The sequence below is a fragment of the Tachysurus vachellii genome, chromosome 4 (genome assembly GCF_030014155.1).
Source record: "Tachysurus vachellii isolate PV-2020 chromosome 4, HZAU_Pvac_v1, whole genome shotgun sequence".
Taxonomy (NCBI): Eukaryota; Metazoa; Chordata; class Actinopteri; order Siluriformes; family Bagridae; genus Tachysurus; species Tachysurus vachellii.
Window position 1 is genome coordinate 23,579,451 of NC_083463.1, and position 16,213 is coordinate 23,595,663.

Sequence of the window (16,213 nt, forward strand, 5' to 3'; positions counted from 1 at the left end):
AATCTGCAGAGTTAAAACATGTGTATGTGTGAACATAGCATAAAGCATTACAGAATATATTAGTGTTATCTAGTTACTGTCATTGCCCCCTACTTTGCCATGGATGAGTTTGCCATAATAACAACTGTACTGTTATTACTGGGGCTTGGCGCAAAAATCAATCAGCCAGAAGAATCAATCAGAAAAAAAATTATACCACAAGGAAGTGCAGCCATACTGATGTAGAGTTGACGGAAATCCCGAAAAAGGGAAGTACAACACAACACAGAGCATACAACTCAAAGAGGGGGAACGAAAGATGATGTAACGCGTTTCCACTAACTTGCTTGGACGGCATTTTGATGACGCATGTGCGAAATGACGTACGTGCCTAAAGTTTCCCTTTCAGGACTCCTTTTCCCTTTCAGTTACTTAGCTAATATATATATATATATATATATATATATATATATATATATATATATATATATATATATATATATATAGAGAGAGAGAGAGAGAGAGAGAGAGAGAGAGAGAGAGAGAGAGAGAGAGTTACTTAACTAATATATATAAATATAATCTACAAGCTAAGTAATTAATACAATATGTACACATAATTATTAAAAATACATACAATGTTATTATTAAATATTGTAAGAACAGTTTCGTGTTTTAAGGTTATTGGCCTTCTGTATGTAAGCGTTCGTTTTCCCCCTTTTTACTTTTTTCTTTTATTCCCGTAAACAGAGCGGAGGGAAATTTTGTTCTCATGTTTCCTGGTTGGGGCGGAGTTACTATTCAGCCGCCCAGTATAGAACCTGAGCTCGTGCGTCTGTGAGGCATCAAAAGAAAGCGACGTCGATCGTAAATAGGTTCTACATCTAAAGCTGAGTGTCGGTACTTTCAAAGAGCGCGATAGGAATATACGTTTTATTGTGAGTGTTTTTAAAACTGTTGGATTCCAAGATGCTGAAAGTGTCCGTCGTGTTGGTTTTATTGGCTGCTACTGCCTTCGCCGAGTCGGTAAGTGACTTCAAGCTGACGTTAAGCCTGATAGTTAGCACTCCTAGCTAACTAACCAGCAAAGTTACTATAGTCAACTAACTATTCGTCTGTCTAACATGCTGTTTCGCGTGGGGTTCATTTAATTTGGTACTTTAACATTAGCCTTATTCAGAGTAAGTGAGAATTGATTATCAGGGTATTTTTTTTAAACAATTGACTTGTGTGTTTTAAGCTTTGTGCGCTAACAATGGCATAGTTTACACGGAGGTAAATTGTCCTGTTGCTGGCTAACTTAGCCGTTTTCCAGTTGGGTTCATAGACGTTATAAAGTGCCTATGGCTCTTGAACTTTAGTAGGGAACGTTTATAACAGTTTTATAACAGTGCTTAGTTTTCTAAGCACTGTTATTTAACTAACATAAGGAATTGCTTGTAATTAAAAGCATAATCTGATATCTGAGTTTTAAGATTTTACAAATGTGTAAAATGCTGAAGTTTCTTACCGGGGGAATCTGTTATTCTTTGTAAATCTGTTAAACTTAATATAAAAAGGGGCACTCATTTTCCTTTCTACTGTGCCACTCGGATACATAACAGCTTTTAAATTAATTTAATCTTTAATTCAGATGTTTTTGCTACAACACCTGTGGGCGCCATGACGTTATGATGACAATAGAAAAGAATGGCCATGTTCAGGTATTTGCCAGTCAGTGGCTGAAATAGAAAGGAACTGCTTTATAACTTTAAGACAGGTCGTGCACAGCGTGTGTGGTCAATCAGCCGCACTAACACTAACACGAGCAGGCAAAATTCAAATGTCCTGGGAGACGAACTTTCCATTTGCGCTCTTGGAATATTGTGTACTTTTTAAATGTACCCTGGGAAGACAAACAGACCAAGTTCAATTGAATTTCCTGTTGAGTTCCTTCAGAGCTTATAGCTGTAACATTCTTTCATTCTCCCAGCAATCTTAACAGGCAGCTTGACCAAAGTGTCTAATTGTTGATCATTTGTTATATTGTGTGATGTGATGTCTTGAAATATCTTGGTTCTTTTCAAATCCAGGATAGGTGATTATCATTCCATGATATGTATAATGTATAATGAATAATGTAATTTATTGACATTATAAAATAGAGTAAGCGCTTTCTGTTAGCTCCTTTGGTTGTTTATGGTTAATGTTATAGCAGATGTTATGACGGTTGAAGACCCACTTATTTATGAAATACTTCAACTAGCACTTCCTTCCCTGTTTGTTGCATATATGTTTATGAAAACCCCCAAAAAACAAGTGTTTTAGACTCATGGTATCTTAAGTATGCAACCTAGTGAACAGGAGTTAATGTATTCAGTGATGGAGACTTAAGCACTTCTGTACGTCGCTCTGGGTAAATGCGTCTGCCAAATGCTGTAAATGTTTAAATGTCCACCTTAGGAAACCACAACAACCTCAGTGCCATGCATAAGCATCACATATTCCCGTCACCCCCCACCCCCCACATCTAGCATATTCTGTGGAATTTGACCCGTTGTGGCCTAAGCCAGCCTTCTTTTGGGAATTCTCACACTTGGTTGGACTTCAATGGTCCAGTTCTTTTGTTGTTCACTCATTCTCCAGCCACTGGATAAGAGAAGGGCTTAAACTCAGGCATGGTCTTCATTTGAGTAAAGATCATATTTGTCTCACTTTTGGATGCATACAAATTAATTCTCATTGTAATTAAATAAATGTGAGTATAATATTTGTTTGTCTGTTGCACGTTAGCACTGTGGAACCAAATAACATTTTCTTTCTTTCTTTATTTTTAAGTTGATTTCAACAACAATCTGGTTTCAGGTTAAGTGACTAATGCACTTACAGTAGTAATGCACCCTCTGAGTAACATTAATGTACTGAGTGTTAAAATGCACAGAGATAAATGTAAATATTAAAATCCTGTGACAGAAATTCTACTTAGAAGAGATTTACACTCAAAGCCTTGGCAGCTTCACTCCACTCTTGGGAAAAGACATGACGATAATTATGCACATACCATTTGATTCATCAAATCTGCTTGAGTTTTGTCATAACAGTCTGCTTACCACTATTTGAATCACATTTGAATAATTTCTTTTGAAATCATTAGTAACGTTTCACTAGAATGTAGTCTCCAGCAAATATCAGAAAAATGAACTTAATAAATACTTTCACCAAATGTAGTAATGCTTTCTGCATTGCTGTCCACTGGCCTATAAAATCCCAATGGAATGTTGGAATGCTGAGATTGGGGTTTGTGTGCTGCTAGTCAGGAAGAAGCTTAAATATACAATAGTTTAATATTTAGTATTAAGTAAATATTTTAGTAATTATCACACATTGACTTTTTATCAAGGACAAATGTTAGTTTATTAATGTGTACTAGTGTTAATGTTTACTGGATTTTTTTAACAATCACTTTGCTGGTTGTCTTCCAAGATGGTTAGTACCATAGTTAGTACCCTTATTGTCACCTTATCAGATTTCCACTACTTAAATAACTCTGCAGTGCTTAGCCACCTTTTACATAAATGGTATAAATGTTTATAATAGGATAAATATGAATGTATTGTCCTTCAGTAAACTTGTTATATATGAAGTTTTTTTCACATTATATACTTGATTATGTATTACAAAAGTATGAAAGAATTTATGACGTACACTTATTAATTACACTTATTTTATATTCAACTGTGGTGCAACATCATAAAAATTAAACTTGTTGGAATAAGGGAGCTGCAGGGTTGTCTTTGAATGGCATAAAGAATTGATATGTTCTCATCTTAATTATATATTTATAGATTGTTTATTTAGAAAGTTTAAAGTATAACACTTAAAATATTACTTTTTTACCATGCAAGTGCTCTGGAATATAAAATACACTAAATATTTTTAGAAGCTCTTTTGGTCTAATTTTCCATTATTTTATACCCACATTACCTTCCATAGGAATTTTTGGCTTGCATAATGTTTACACTTGGCAGGCAAAAAATTGCTGTAATAGTCAACATGCTAACTGCAAAGCAAAGTACATTTAATGCTCATCCAAAGGCTACATGTCAAAGATAGAAAATATGTGACAAATTTTAAAATTGCAACCTTTTGCAAACTTTTTATTTTATTTTATCTTGATTAAAAATATTTATGTTAACTAAGTTGCAGGTTGAGCTGCTCTCACTTCCTGGTTTGCAATACATGCAAACTAAGTTAGCTAGCAAAGCTGGAATCATTCTATCATTCCACTTTGCCCACCTTCATCTCTCACTGAGAATAAATGGAGGTTGAGGCAGTTATGTGAAAAGCTCTTTATTGTACTCTGCATAATGGGAATTTTCATCTTTGCATTCTACAGTGTCTAACACACATAGAAGACGACTATAAATAGCTGCTTTAAAGGTGTAATACTTTTAGCATGTGAGACATGGTCGCAGGTGTATATAGGCTAATATTAATCTAATATCAGTCTTTTCCAAGCAGATCATGTTTTGTCCCCAGGGTCATTGAGTGTGCAGAATTGTAGTGGTATGTAGCTTTTTTTTTAGTTATTGTGGGATAGAATATACAAGGTTTGATTGTTATGAATTCAATAAGGAATGTGTACAAAAAATACAGAATAAAAAGCCTTGATGGTCTAGTAGGCAGTGCAGTCTAGTAGGCAGTTCAGAGAATTCCTTCAGATGTCGGAGATTTTGCTTTGTTTTACGGTAGTGATGTCATGTTTTGTACTTTTCTCAGCAGCATATTCAGTGTAATATGGTTGGTTTTTTTTTTTAACCTTTGACAAAAGTTGTAGGTGTCTTCTTAGACAGTAGTTTTTGTGGGTTGTTGCCTATGCTGGTCCTCAGAACTTTCACCTAAAGTTTTTTTTTAGCATTTTCTCTTTCTGCTTAAGAGAGTTTGTGGTTTATGTGTATAATCGGGGAGGTTTTTAGGTTAGCTTTCATAAGTGCTTTCTGTCTGTTCACTTTATGCCTTCCTCTTATTGGCTTTGTTTCTTTACAAATGAGAGTGCAGAGCTGACATCAGTTTCATGTGGTATTTGCATGATCCTGGTTTCCTGGAATAGGCTTGGCCTTTTGTATCAGCCGTTGTTGTAAATTCCCTTGTAAAAAAAAAAAACCTCTCTAGCCTATGAAATCATTTAGTACCTTGAATATGTTATTATTTTCATTAATTAAAGTTGCATAATTACTTTGTTACACTGAAATTTGAGAAACTGGATGTAAAAAGACTGGAAATGTTCCTTGGTTTTGATGACTTAGAGTTGCCTGTTTATATAGTTTCAGTGGTACTTAGTTCACTATTTTGTACCATTATGTTTATTTTCAGGTTTTCAGTACAGAAGTTTGAGGAGAGATATATGGCTCTCACTTCTGGTTAGAACTGTAGGTAAACCAGTACATGTTTTGTCCTATCTACCCACAAATCTGCCCTTTAGGGAGCGTTAAACAATGTGTAAGAAAGCAGAAATGTTGAGTAGTAAAACAAGTGCATCAGTGGATATTATCACAGGGCTGTGCTATTGTTTAACATAGGTGTGGTGGTACTGGTTTACACAAGGTTTGTATTTATACCAGGTAAAAGGGCCGACATACTAGCAAATCCGTAACAGTGTTCAGACAAAAAAAACTGAGTCAGTGACCTATGATTCAGTAGAAAAATGACGCATCTTGCTTGACTATGAGTAAGCCTTTTAGGTTTCGGTGAATGTGACACCCAATCCCACACATACCACTTTGTGTCTTATTTGTTGATTTATTGTTGGAAACAGTGTTTAGATGACTTGTCTTTTATTATTAGGCTGAATTGTTGCTCAATTAAAATATACCATCTAGTTGAAGTTAATTTTGATGTGGAGTTGATCAGTGAGTATAGTCTGACAAAGGTCAGCTGAGTGTATGAGTAACACCCAGTTATACCCAATCTTGTATACACAGAAACCAGATCTTACTCAGCTTTATACTTTACTATATCAGTTATAAAGAAAACTGTCCGGTGTTAAGTCAGCATCAAACCCAACAATTTTAAGTTTAGATTTTTCTGCCAGCTAAAGATGGTTTATTTGTATTTTATTTAGTTTTCCTTCATGACATTCATCCTCCTATTGTCTCCTTACGTTTTCTGCATGGCTTAGCTCCACTAACATATATTTTGTTCAATTGTTGTTTGTCATTTTTTTTACAGTAATCATTATGATTACAAAGGTGACAGCAGGACTGTTGCTTTGCTTCTGCAGAACAAACTGTATGTTCAACCTAAAGGGCAAATTCAACAGACCCCATATGCATATTCAACAGACCCCATAAACAGACTGTTTCATGCATCTTCAGATATCATCTACAAATAACAGGGTTAAAAATCTGTCATGAAACAGATTTGGATCAGATAACTCTGATGCATTTTAGCCATATGCCATACAAATGTAAAAGCATATTTCTCTTTATGCCATATTTTACAACCAAGTCCCCTCGCAATATGAACTATGAATGTTGAGGTCGCACCTTTAAGAAAAATATTATATATTTATATATATTTTTTGTATGTACCTGCAGGTACAAGAGACAGAAACATGGATGCCTCCAAAGGCTGGGGAATCACATGATGACCTGGTTTCATCTGGTGATTTCGTTTTTAATAATGAGGAAAGAGCAATCGATGAAGAGGACGATTATGAGGACATTGAAGTCTATGATGATATGTCAGGTTCTGGTGATATCGAGACGATAACGAAAACCTATGAGGTAGGTGAATATCCATATTTGTAAAAGTATTAAATAGCTGAGCAGGTTTCATTGAATTAAGTCTGCATTGTATGTATGATATTGGGAAAACTAGCTTGCTCAATTTCTATTTATTTATTTCGTCTGCCTCTTAGCCTGAAGAAATTGATAACAGCATCCCAGACATAGAGCCATCGGGTCAGCCTCACCCAACAGTTAATGAAATTAAACTGGTGAGAGAGAACGAAGTTGGTCACCATCCCAGTGTCCAGCTGTCTCATGCAGGAGAACAGAACATCTTTAACAAAACTGAAGTGCTTGCCGGTAAGATATATTAATCATCATTATGAAACACAAAATGTGGACTTATGTCTCCCATAACAGGCATACCTCATACCTACATTTGGGTATTGCTCAGTTGCCAAGGCAATAATGATAAAAGTATTAAAAAATGGAGGTTAAAGATAAAACAATGGCCAGTAGGAAATAATTAAAATTTTGCTTGGAAAAAGAGATTGCAAATATAATTGTGTGTGTAAATTTATTGTTATTAAATATATTTCTGTTTCTTTTTTCCCTAGCTGTTATTGCTGGTGGTGCTGTTGGGCTGCTTTTTGCCGTGCTTCTCATCCTTCTCCTTGTCTATCGCATGAAGAAAAAGGACGAAGGCAGCTACGATTTGGGCAAGAAACCTATTTACAAGAAAGCTCCAACTACCGAGATCTACGCATGAACAAATATGAACTCTGAACTCTCAAATATGAACTCTGAACTCTAAACTAACACAGTGCCTCTGACGCACAGCTAGGTTCCGTCTCTGTCCGGCTTGAGAAACCGCAAACCAGCATCTCAAACGAAACATGATTACTCTGACTGTTGATTTGAATTTAACTTTGTCACAAGAGAAGGTGCTCTGTTGCAGCCTGTGCTGTACAAGTCCTGACCTTTTCTTTTTTGTGTCTGGTTTCCCATTGATATGCTCAAAGTCAATAGCCATTGTGTTTCCTTTCTTTACTTCCCTGTTCTATAACACTAAGAGGCGCAAATGGGGCTCTGTGGGTGAATAATATGGATTCAAAGTCTGTGCAAAACTCTGAAATCGTAAAAACTGACTTTGTTTGCACATGCCTGTGTCATTTAGCAGAGCTACATGCTTCTGTGGGAAATGTTACTGTAGCCTTTTGCTTTTAAAGAAATTGTGCAGATTAATTGTCCATTCTTAGTGCAAAGCGGTAGAAAATTGACACTCATGAATCGAGAGCATGCTGTGTATGTTCTGAAAGTGACCCTTGGGCATTAACGTTAATGTTCAATTTATTTTTAACAGAGCAAATAAGGTTTTCTTACATTCCATGTGTCTATGTTGTGTTAATAATAAGGAGCAAGTTTCAGACTAAAATGATGCCTGGTCATTGAGTTTTAGCTGCTCCTCTGACTTTCAATTGACAGGCTCACAGATATTTGTAGAATACCAGAAGAAAGATCTCTGTAAACAGTTATGTCCAGGGGTCTGTAAATAGTCGTTTTTTATATAAGTTAAAATTGTACACCTCGGTACTTGGCCATTTTTGGCTAACTTCTATTTACCAAATATTTATATGCCAAAATAATTCTCTTCTTGTTTTGTCTCGGTATTGAGCATACAAATTAAACATGAAGTGATTGACTCTTCGTTGTTATGTTGCTTTTTACCAGTGCAAATTGGGAATCTCAAATTGATGACCAGTCCTTATACTAACTTTTGTTCTGTATCTCAGTGTTTTTATACTCAACTTTTTCTGTCTCTTCCAGTGTTTTATAGAATAATACTTTTATATTATATTGTGTTAATTTAACTTTTGAATAGACTATTTTATTGCCTTTCTTCAGGTCTTGGGGTTTCTCCCCATCGAAGCTGTAAATGTGATTTTTTTTTTTTTTAAAAACGGAAATCTATACACTAGTGGAAGATTCTTTTCGAAGAGTTTTAATGCATTTTTTATATTGTAAAGGTTTTTATTTCTTTTAGACCTTTTTAATTGATAAATATTTATGTTTTTGTAGAAAGATACTCATACTAGTTCGGAGTTGAATGAATGAGCCATGTTATTTGCATGGGGTAAATGTAAGAAAATATGCTGCTTTTTTTTTCTTTAAACACATGATGTGAAATCTCCAATTTAATAAATGAATCAGTGGATTGTTGGTTTCTAAATGCAGGTTCCTCTCTGATCAGAAATAAAGCTATTTTTGTGCACATTTCTAAAGTGTCAGTTTTATTTTGTACATTTGATCAGTAATAGGTTTCCGTATGTCCTACAACACATTTTTCATTACATTAGTTCTCCTTGTAGCTTAATTCTCATTCACTCAGTTCACATTATCTCATGTTATCAATACCAATTTTCAAATACTACTGTAGGTGCTTGAGAATTTGTATTGAATTATTGAAGAAAATATTTGCTAGAGTTTATTTTGATTTTCTTTTTCTGAGCTGTTGCCATACTTTATTTGACCTTTAAGATATGTCTTTGCACTTTAAAAAATGTTTTTGGAAATTTTCTGAAAAAGTCCCCATCTAGGGAATTTCCGTGGTTGGGTCTATGCATTACCGCACTATGTAGCATGATATAGTATACTAAAGATTTTTCACTGTTAGATGTTTTACTCAATACCAAATGTACCTTTCTACACACAATATGAATGCTAAGTATTACAATTTATTCATTAATACCTGATTGCTATTAATAAATAAGCCTCATGCTACTGTACAACCTCAATGAGCCATAACATTAAAGGTTAGAGTTGACATTACCATTAACAGTAAGAGTGAATATGATGGGTTATTTTGTTACAACAGCCTTATTTTTAAGGGTGGGATATATTAAATCCATGTGAAGTGTCAGTTCTGGTAATTCTGTTGGAAGCAGGAAAATGGGCAAATGTTAGGATCTGAGCAGTTTTGACAAGCGCCAGGTTGTGATGGCTACATGAGCATCTCCAGAGCATCTCCAAAACAGCAGGTCTAGTTGGGTGGGGTTTTTATTGCACAGCTGTGCGCAAGCATTTCTAAACATGTGATGATTAAGCCTGCCTGATCTTCAGTATTTCCAGCGAAAGAGGAAGGATTGGTTAAATGAATCATCAACACATTCCATATCCTTAACTGATTAATAAAACTGATTTAAATCTAGTTACCCATCATGAACCTCAAATGTTTATGATTTTTATTTTTATTAAAAATGTTCTGATAGGGAAAAAGTCAGTTGCACACAGGCCAATCATAATAATTCGTTAGCATCCTAATGCCTCACAAAGCGTGCATGCATCCTGAGAACACCTAATGTTGCCAGAAAGAAGAAACTATGAATTGGAATGCCTGTCCTTGTAAGGCAAAGATCTAAATGCATCTGTGTTCTCAGGTGTTGCAAAGATCCATATGGATATGAACCATTTGGCTGTGCATGTGTACTAGGACAGAAAAAAGTTACATACTGCATTGGATCTTTGTATTCTTAACTACTCCTGTCATCTCTACATTTAGTAATTTGGTTTCTCTTTGGTTTCTCTATAATATGCACTCACTAAAACTTAGTAATTCTGGCTTATTAATTAATGAATGAATTAATTAATCAATTTATCTATCTATCTATCTATCTATCTATCTATCTATCTATCTATCTATCTATCTATCTATCTATCTATTAGTGTTAATTTCGTCACCTATTTTTAATTTAGTCTTAGTGCAAGACTAAGACTAAGACTAGTCTTAGTCTTAGTCTTATGCCAAATGTCCTTGTTAGTTTTAGTCATATTTAGTCATTCACATATCTTTTTTGTTAGTCTTAGTTTTAGTCGACTAAAAGTCTCGTCATTTTAGTCTAGTTTTAGTCAAAAGAAAACTCAAGGTATCTTAGTCAAGTTTTAGTCGACTAAAAGTCTTTTAATTTTAGTCTAGTTTTAGTCAAAAAAATTGTAGCTTGACCACATCTGGAATCTATTGTAAGAATAAATACGAGGCCTCATTAAATGCAATAAAATCAGGAACACAAGTGTTATAGTGGAAATAAATAACTTAATGAAAAGCCTAAGATCAAAACTGTAGGTGTGTATATATATATATATATATATATATATATATATATATATATATATATATATATATATATATATATATATATATATTACCGACTTAATGCAAGTTATACATGGTATTGCACACACCATTATTGATGATATTTGGAGCAATATTACATGTAATTGTTAAACTTGATTCCCTTACGTATACATTTGCTTTTAAGCCTAATTATTCATTTTGATTATGATGTGATTGTGACAGAGGTGTGGGAAGAGGTTTCAGGTTGGGAGTGCTGAGTTTTTTCTGTCACCACTTTTGAATAAGAAACAATATCAAGGCTATAAAACTTGTCAAAACTCCGCGAATCACAAAAGTATCAGTGAGAAGTTTAGAACACTCGTTTAAACAGTGCATACACTTGAACTTGACTGCACATCACATTTTCTACTTTATTGATACTGCTTTTAATCGTAATGCAAAGACTGGTCATCGGGACATAAGCTGTCATGTACAATAAAAGTGCCTGCGCAGCGACGTGAAATATAATTTAACACAAAAAGCTGCCTAGAACTAGGGTGGACTTGCGCTCAGAACTTTTTCATTCATTCATCTTCTACCGCTTATCCGAACTACCTCGGGTCACGGGGAGCCTGTGCAGGCGTCTCAGGCGTCTCAGGCGTCATTGGGCATCAAGGCAGGATACACCCTGGACGGAGTGCCAACCTATCGCAGGGCACACACACACTCTCATTCACTCACGCAATCACACACTACGGACAATTTTCCAGAGATGCCAATCAACCTACCATGCATGTCTTTGGACCGGGGGAGGAAACCGGAGTACCCGGAGGAAACCCCCGAGGCACGGGGAGAACATGCAAACTCCACACACGCAAGGTGGAGGCGGGAATCGAATTTTTTTTTTTGAGCGGAATTTTTTTTTTGAGCGGCGTGTGGACGAATTCTTTCTACACACACACTATTTTATTTCTTGATAACAGACCGCTGCGAACTATAACACACCGTTGCCATGAAAAACAGAGCGTTGCCATGGACATACAGGATTCTAACCGTAGAGATGAAGCGCACTATTTTCTTTAGCGGAATCAATATAATTGTTTTTAAATCAATAAACTCCCTTTTAAATCATCATTTTGAGTCAAATTATTGATTGATTTGGTAGGTAGCAATGTAATAAGCGAGATCCGTTTCACGGACTTGTAACTTCAGCAACAGCGCGAAGCCGCGAAAGGCGTAACAGCTGATGAAAAAGCAGAGACAATTGTAGACGAAAATGAAGAGAGATTTTATCTTAGCTTTTATTTTATACAAAACGTTTTCTTCTCGTCTTTTTTCGTCAACAATAATGCATGTTAATTTAGTCTTAGAGTTTTTGGACAGTGGTGCAGTCTTGTCATCGTCTCGTCTTAGTCATGAAAAAAAAAGGTTGTTGACGAACATATTTCGTCTCGTCTCGTCTGACGAAATTAACACTACTATCTATCTATCTATCTATCTATCTATCTATCTATCTATCTATCTATCTATCTATCTATCTATCTATCTCCTGCATGATAGAACTGAAATAACTTTTCAAAACCACTTTCATTACTTTTTCATTCCTCTTGACATTCATTTGTGCCCTTTTTATGTACTGTAAATATATGATGTTGACAATTATGCCACTTTATACTTCATAAAACACATCTTTATGATTATACTGATTTGGCAGATGAGGGTATGAGTGAGTTGATTGCTCAAAGTGTAAAAACAGTCACTGTTTTGTGTGGCATTTGCAACTAGAAGAGGTTTGGCGAGATGGTGTATGGTGGTTACCCTGGTGGATAACCCCCTGAGACAGGATGGAATGGCTCACAATATGTGGCCTTTGAACTCTGGTGTGGTCTGGGCAAGATTCTAAAACAAAACAACTTGTATTTATTGCTGACATCTTAATAGCTCCCAACTTCCAATATAAGTAAAGTAACATAGCTGACATGATAGAAGCATGTGGATCTTAAACAGAAAAAAGCAAACAGGAAGAGTTTCGGACAAATATACAGTGTTCAACAGCAACACAAATACAGTTCAAACATTTTTATTCAGACTGTACAGTGGGATTTAGTACTTATTTTAGGCATGTAGTTGAAATGTTATTAGTATTAAGTTGACAAATATCTGATGGGTGTAAAATATCCAACATACGTCCGTATGCTGTGTTTGGGAAATTGATCTTCTTGAGTTACAATTTAGGCAACTTTGAGACAGGTTGAGTTCATTTGTTAGCTTGCTTTTTTTGTGTTTGTTTTGTTTTATTTAGTATCTATCTATCTATCTATCTATCTATCTATCTATCTATCTATATATATATATATATATATATATATATATATATATATATATATATATATATATAGATATATAGAGTGTGTGTGAGATAGAGAGAGAGAGAGAGAGAGAGAGAGAGAGAGAGAGAGAGAGAGAGAGAGAGAGATGTAGGATTAGAAGCAATTATTCCCTTTGCTGGAGGATAGTAAAGTGGTAAAGAATTAATGCCTCCTCCTGGTGAAACAAGATTACTGCAAGTTTTATTTTCCTTAATTGAGTTACTATGAAATATATATCTGTAATAAATCTAACACATCGTAACAAAAGTTAAATAAATATCAAAACAATTATTATAACATTAATAAAGTATAGCACAATATTATATCTGTAAATAGAAATATCTGTAGAATATCTTTGTGTTGACATAATATTTGGACTTATTTGTTTTAACTTAGAAGCATTTATTTTCTGATTTTATTGGACTGGTAAGTGGAAGTTCAGACTTTACTTTGTCTTTTCTCTTGTGGAATTGATTGATTGACAGAAATAACATGAATTAATTCGTGTGACATTATTTAACAGAAGGTGGTCAGAATCAAACAAGAAATTTTAACCCCAAAATCTGAAATAAGATAAGACAGGATTTTTTTTTGTTTGTTTAAAAATTATAAAATTGTCATTATCAAAATATTACACGCATTTTTATAATGTATATATACATTAGATGTACTGTAGGTCTTACAAAATATAGTGTAAAGTTCAAATCATTTACATGATTAATTTAAAGTTAGTTTGGTAAATTATTACAGTTTGCAATTACCATTGTTCCCAATGACCGATCACGTTACCACTTTTTTCCAAAGACTATTGACTGATCACCACTATTTTCTAAGCCTATTTTCTATTTTCACTCTCTTATATTCTTTTATTTTCAATATTTTTGATATTCAATATCTTATATTCTCTCTTCTTGGGGATCTTTACAAGCATCCATCCATCCATCCATCCATCCATCTTCTACCGCTTATCCGGGGCCGGGTCGCGGGGGCAGCAGTCTGAGCAGGGACACCCAGACTTCCCTCTCCCCAGACACGTCCTCGAGCTCCTCCGGGGGAATACCGAGGCGTTCCCAGGCCAGCCGAGAGACATAGTCCCTCCAGCATGTCCTAGGTCTTCCCCGGGGCCTCCTCCCGGTTGGACATGCCCGGAACAGGAGGCATCCGGAACAGATGCCCGAGCCACCTCAGCTGACTCCTCTCGATGTGGAGGAGCAGCGGCTCTACTCTGAGCTCCTCCCGAGTGATCGAGCTCCTCACCCTATCTCTAAGGGAGCGCCCAGCCACCCTGCAGAGGAAACTCATTTCGACCGCCTGTATCCGGGATCTTGTCCTTTCGGTCATGACCCAAAGCTCATGACCATAGGTGAGTGTAGGAACGTAGATCAACTGGTAAATAGAGAGCTTCGCCATTTTCCCCGGAGCCTCCTCCCGGTTGGACATGCCCGGAACACCTCCCCAGGGAGGCGTCCAGGAGGCATCCGGAACAGATGCCCGAGCCACCTCAGCTGACTCCTCTCGATGTGACCAGATGCCCGAGCCACCTCAGCTGACTCCACCTCAGCTGACTCCTCTCGCCCAGCCACCCTGCGGAGGAAACTCATTTCGGCCGCCTGTATCCAGGATCTTGTCCTTTTGGTCATGACCCAAAGCTCATGACCATAGGTGAGGGTAGGAACGTAGATCAACTGGTAAATAGAGAGCTTCGCCTTGCGGCTCAGCTCTTTCTTCACCACAACAGACCGGTATATCGACCGCATCACTGCAGAAGATACACCGATCCGCCTGTCGATCTCCCGCTCTATCCTTCCCTCACTCATGAACCCTATTTTGAAGAAGCCAACAGGACAACATCATCTGCAAAAAGCAGAGACGAAATCCCGTGGTCCCCAAACCGGACTCCCTCCGGCCCCCGACTGCGCCTAGAAATCCTGTCCATATAAATAATGAACAGGACCGGTGACAAAGGGCAGCCCTGCCGGAGTCCAACATGCACCAGGAACAAGTCTGACTTACTGCCGGCAAGGCGAACCAAACTCCTGCTCCGGTCATATAGGGACCGGACAGCCCTTAGCAGAGGGCCCGGGACCCCATACTCCCAGAGCACCCTTTACAAGCAATAACAGCGAATAAATGTTCCCTTTATGGCAACCAACCGTTCACCTTTTATGGCTATTGTTTTATTTAATTATATTCTAACTAAAGATATCCTGTTATACTTATACTTTATACTTATACATGAATAATTACGCTTCATGACAAGACACCTGTGGAGCGGGTGAGCAGCTTCAAGTTCTGGGTGTTAACATCAGTGAGGATCTCACCTGGTCCATACACACCGACGCAGTGCTGAGGAAGGCACATCAATGCGGAATTGAGGAAGTTTGGAATGAGCCCCAGCATCCTCAGAACATTCTACACCTGCACTATAGAGAGCATCCTGACGGGCTGCATCACTGCCTGGTTTGGAAACAGCACCACTGGCAATCATAAAGAACTGAAAAGGGTTGTGCGAACTGCCAGCCACATTGTTGGAGGTGAGCTTCCCTCCCCCCAGGACATCTACACCAGGCGGTGTATAAGAAAAGCTCGGAGGATCATCAGTGACTCCAGCCAACCGTCCCACAGACTGCTCTCTCTGCTTCCAGCAGGAAGACGTCTCCGCAGCATCCAATCCCGCACTAGCCGACTAAGGGATAGCTTTTTCCCTCAGGCTATCAGACTAATTAACAGTCATAACTAACACAGCCTAAAGCATACTTCCACAATATGGTATGCCACACACTGCACTTTAACTCCAACAGTTCAACACTGGACTATACACACACTACATTTATACTGCATTTATACACACTGGACTATACATACACACTGCATTTAATTTAATATAATAATCTATCTGACAATAATCTATCTGTACCACTGGACATTTCTGTATCTGTACAGTCTGTTGCACCTTAACATATTACATATATATATATATATATATGTAATATGTTAATATATATATATATATATATATATATATATATATATATATATATATTGCA

At 36.6% G+C, this 16,213-nt stretch overlaps 1 protein-coding gene across 1 annotated transcript; it reads left to right on the plus strand.

Annotated features, from left to right (window-relative positions):
- The first annotated feature begins 805 nt into the window (after positions 1 to 805).
- Positions 806 to 8,960, plus strand: sdc4 (syndecan 4). Its single transcript, XM_060868412.1, has 4 exons — positions 806 to 1,005; positions 6,555 to 6,743; positions 6,878 to 7,046; positions 7,304 to 8,960. Exons 1-4 carry the CDS (start codon positions 949 to 951, stop codon positions 7,453 to 7,455), a joined length of 567 nt encoding a protein of 188 aa, XP_060724395.1. The 5' UTR covers positions 806 to 948; the 3' UTR covers positions 7,456 to 8,960.
- The last annotated feature ends 7,253 nt before the right edge of the window (positions 8,961 to 16,213 follow it).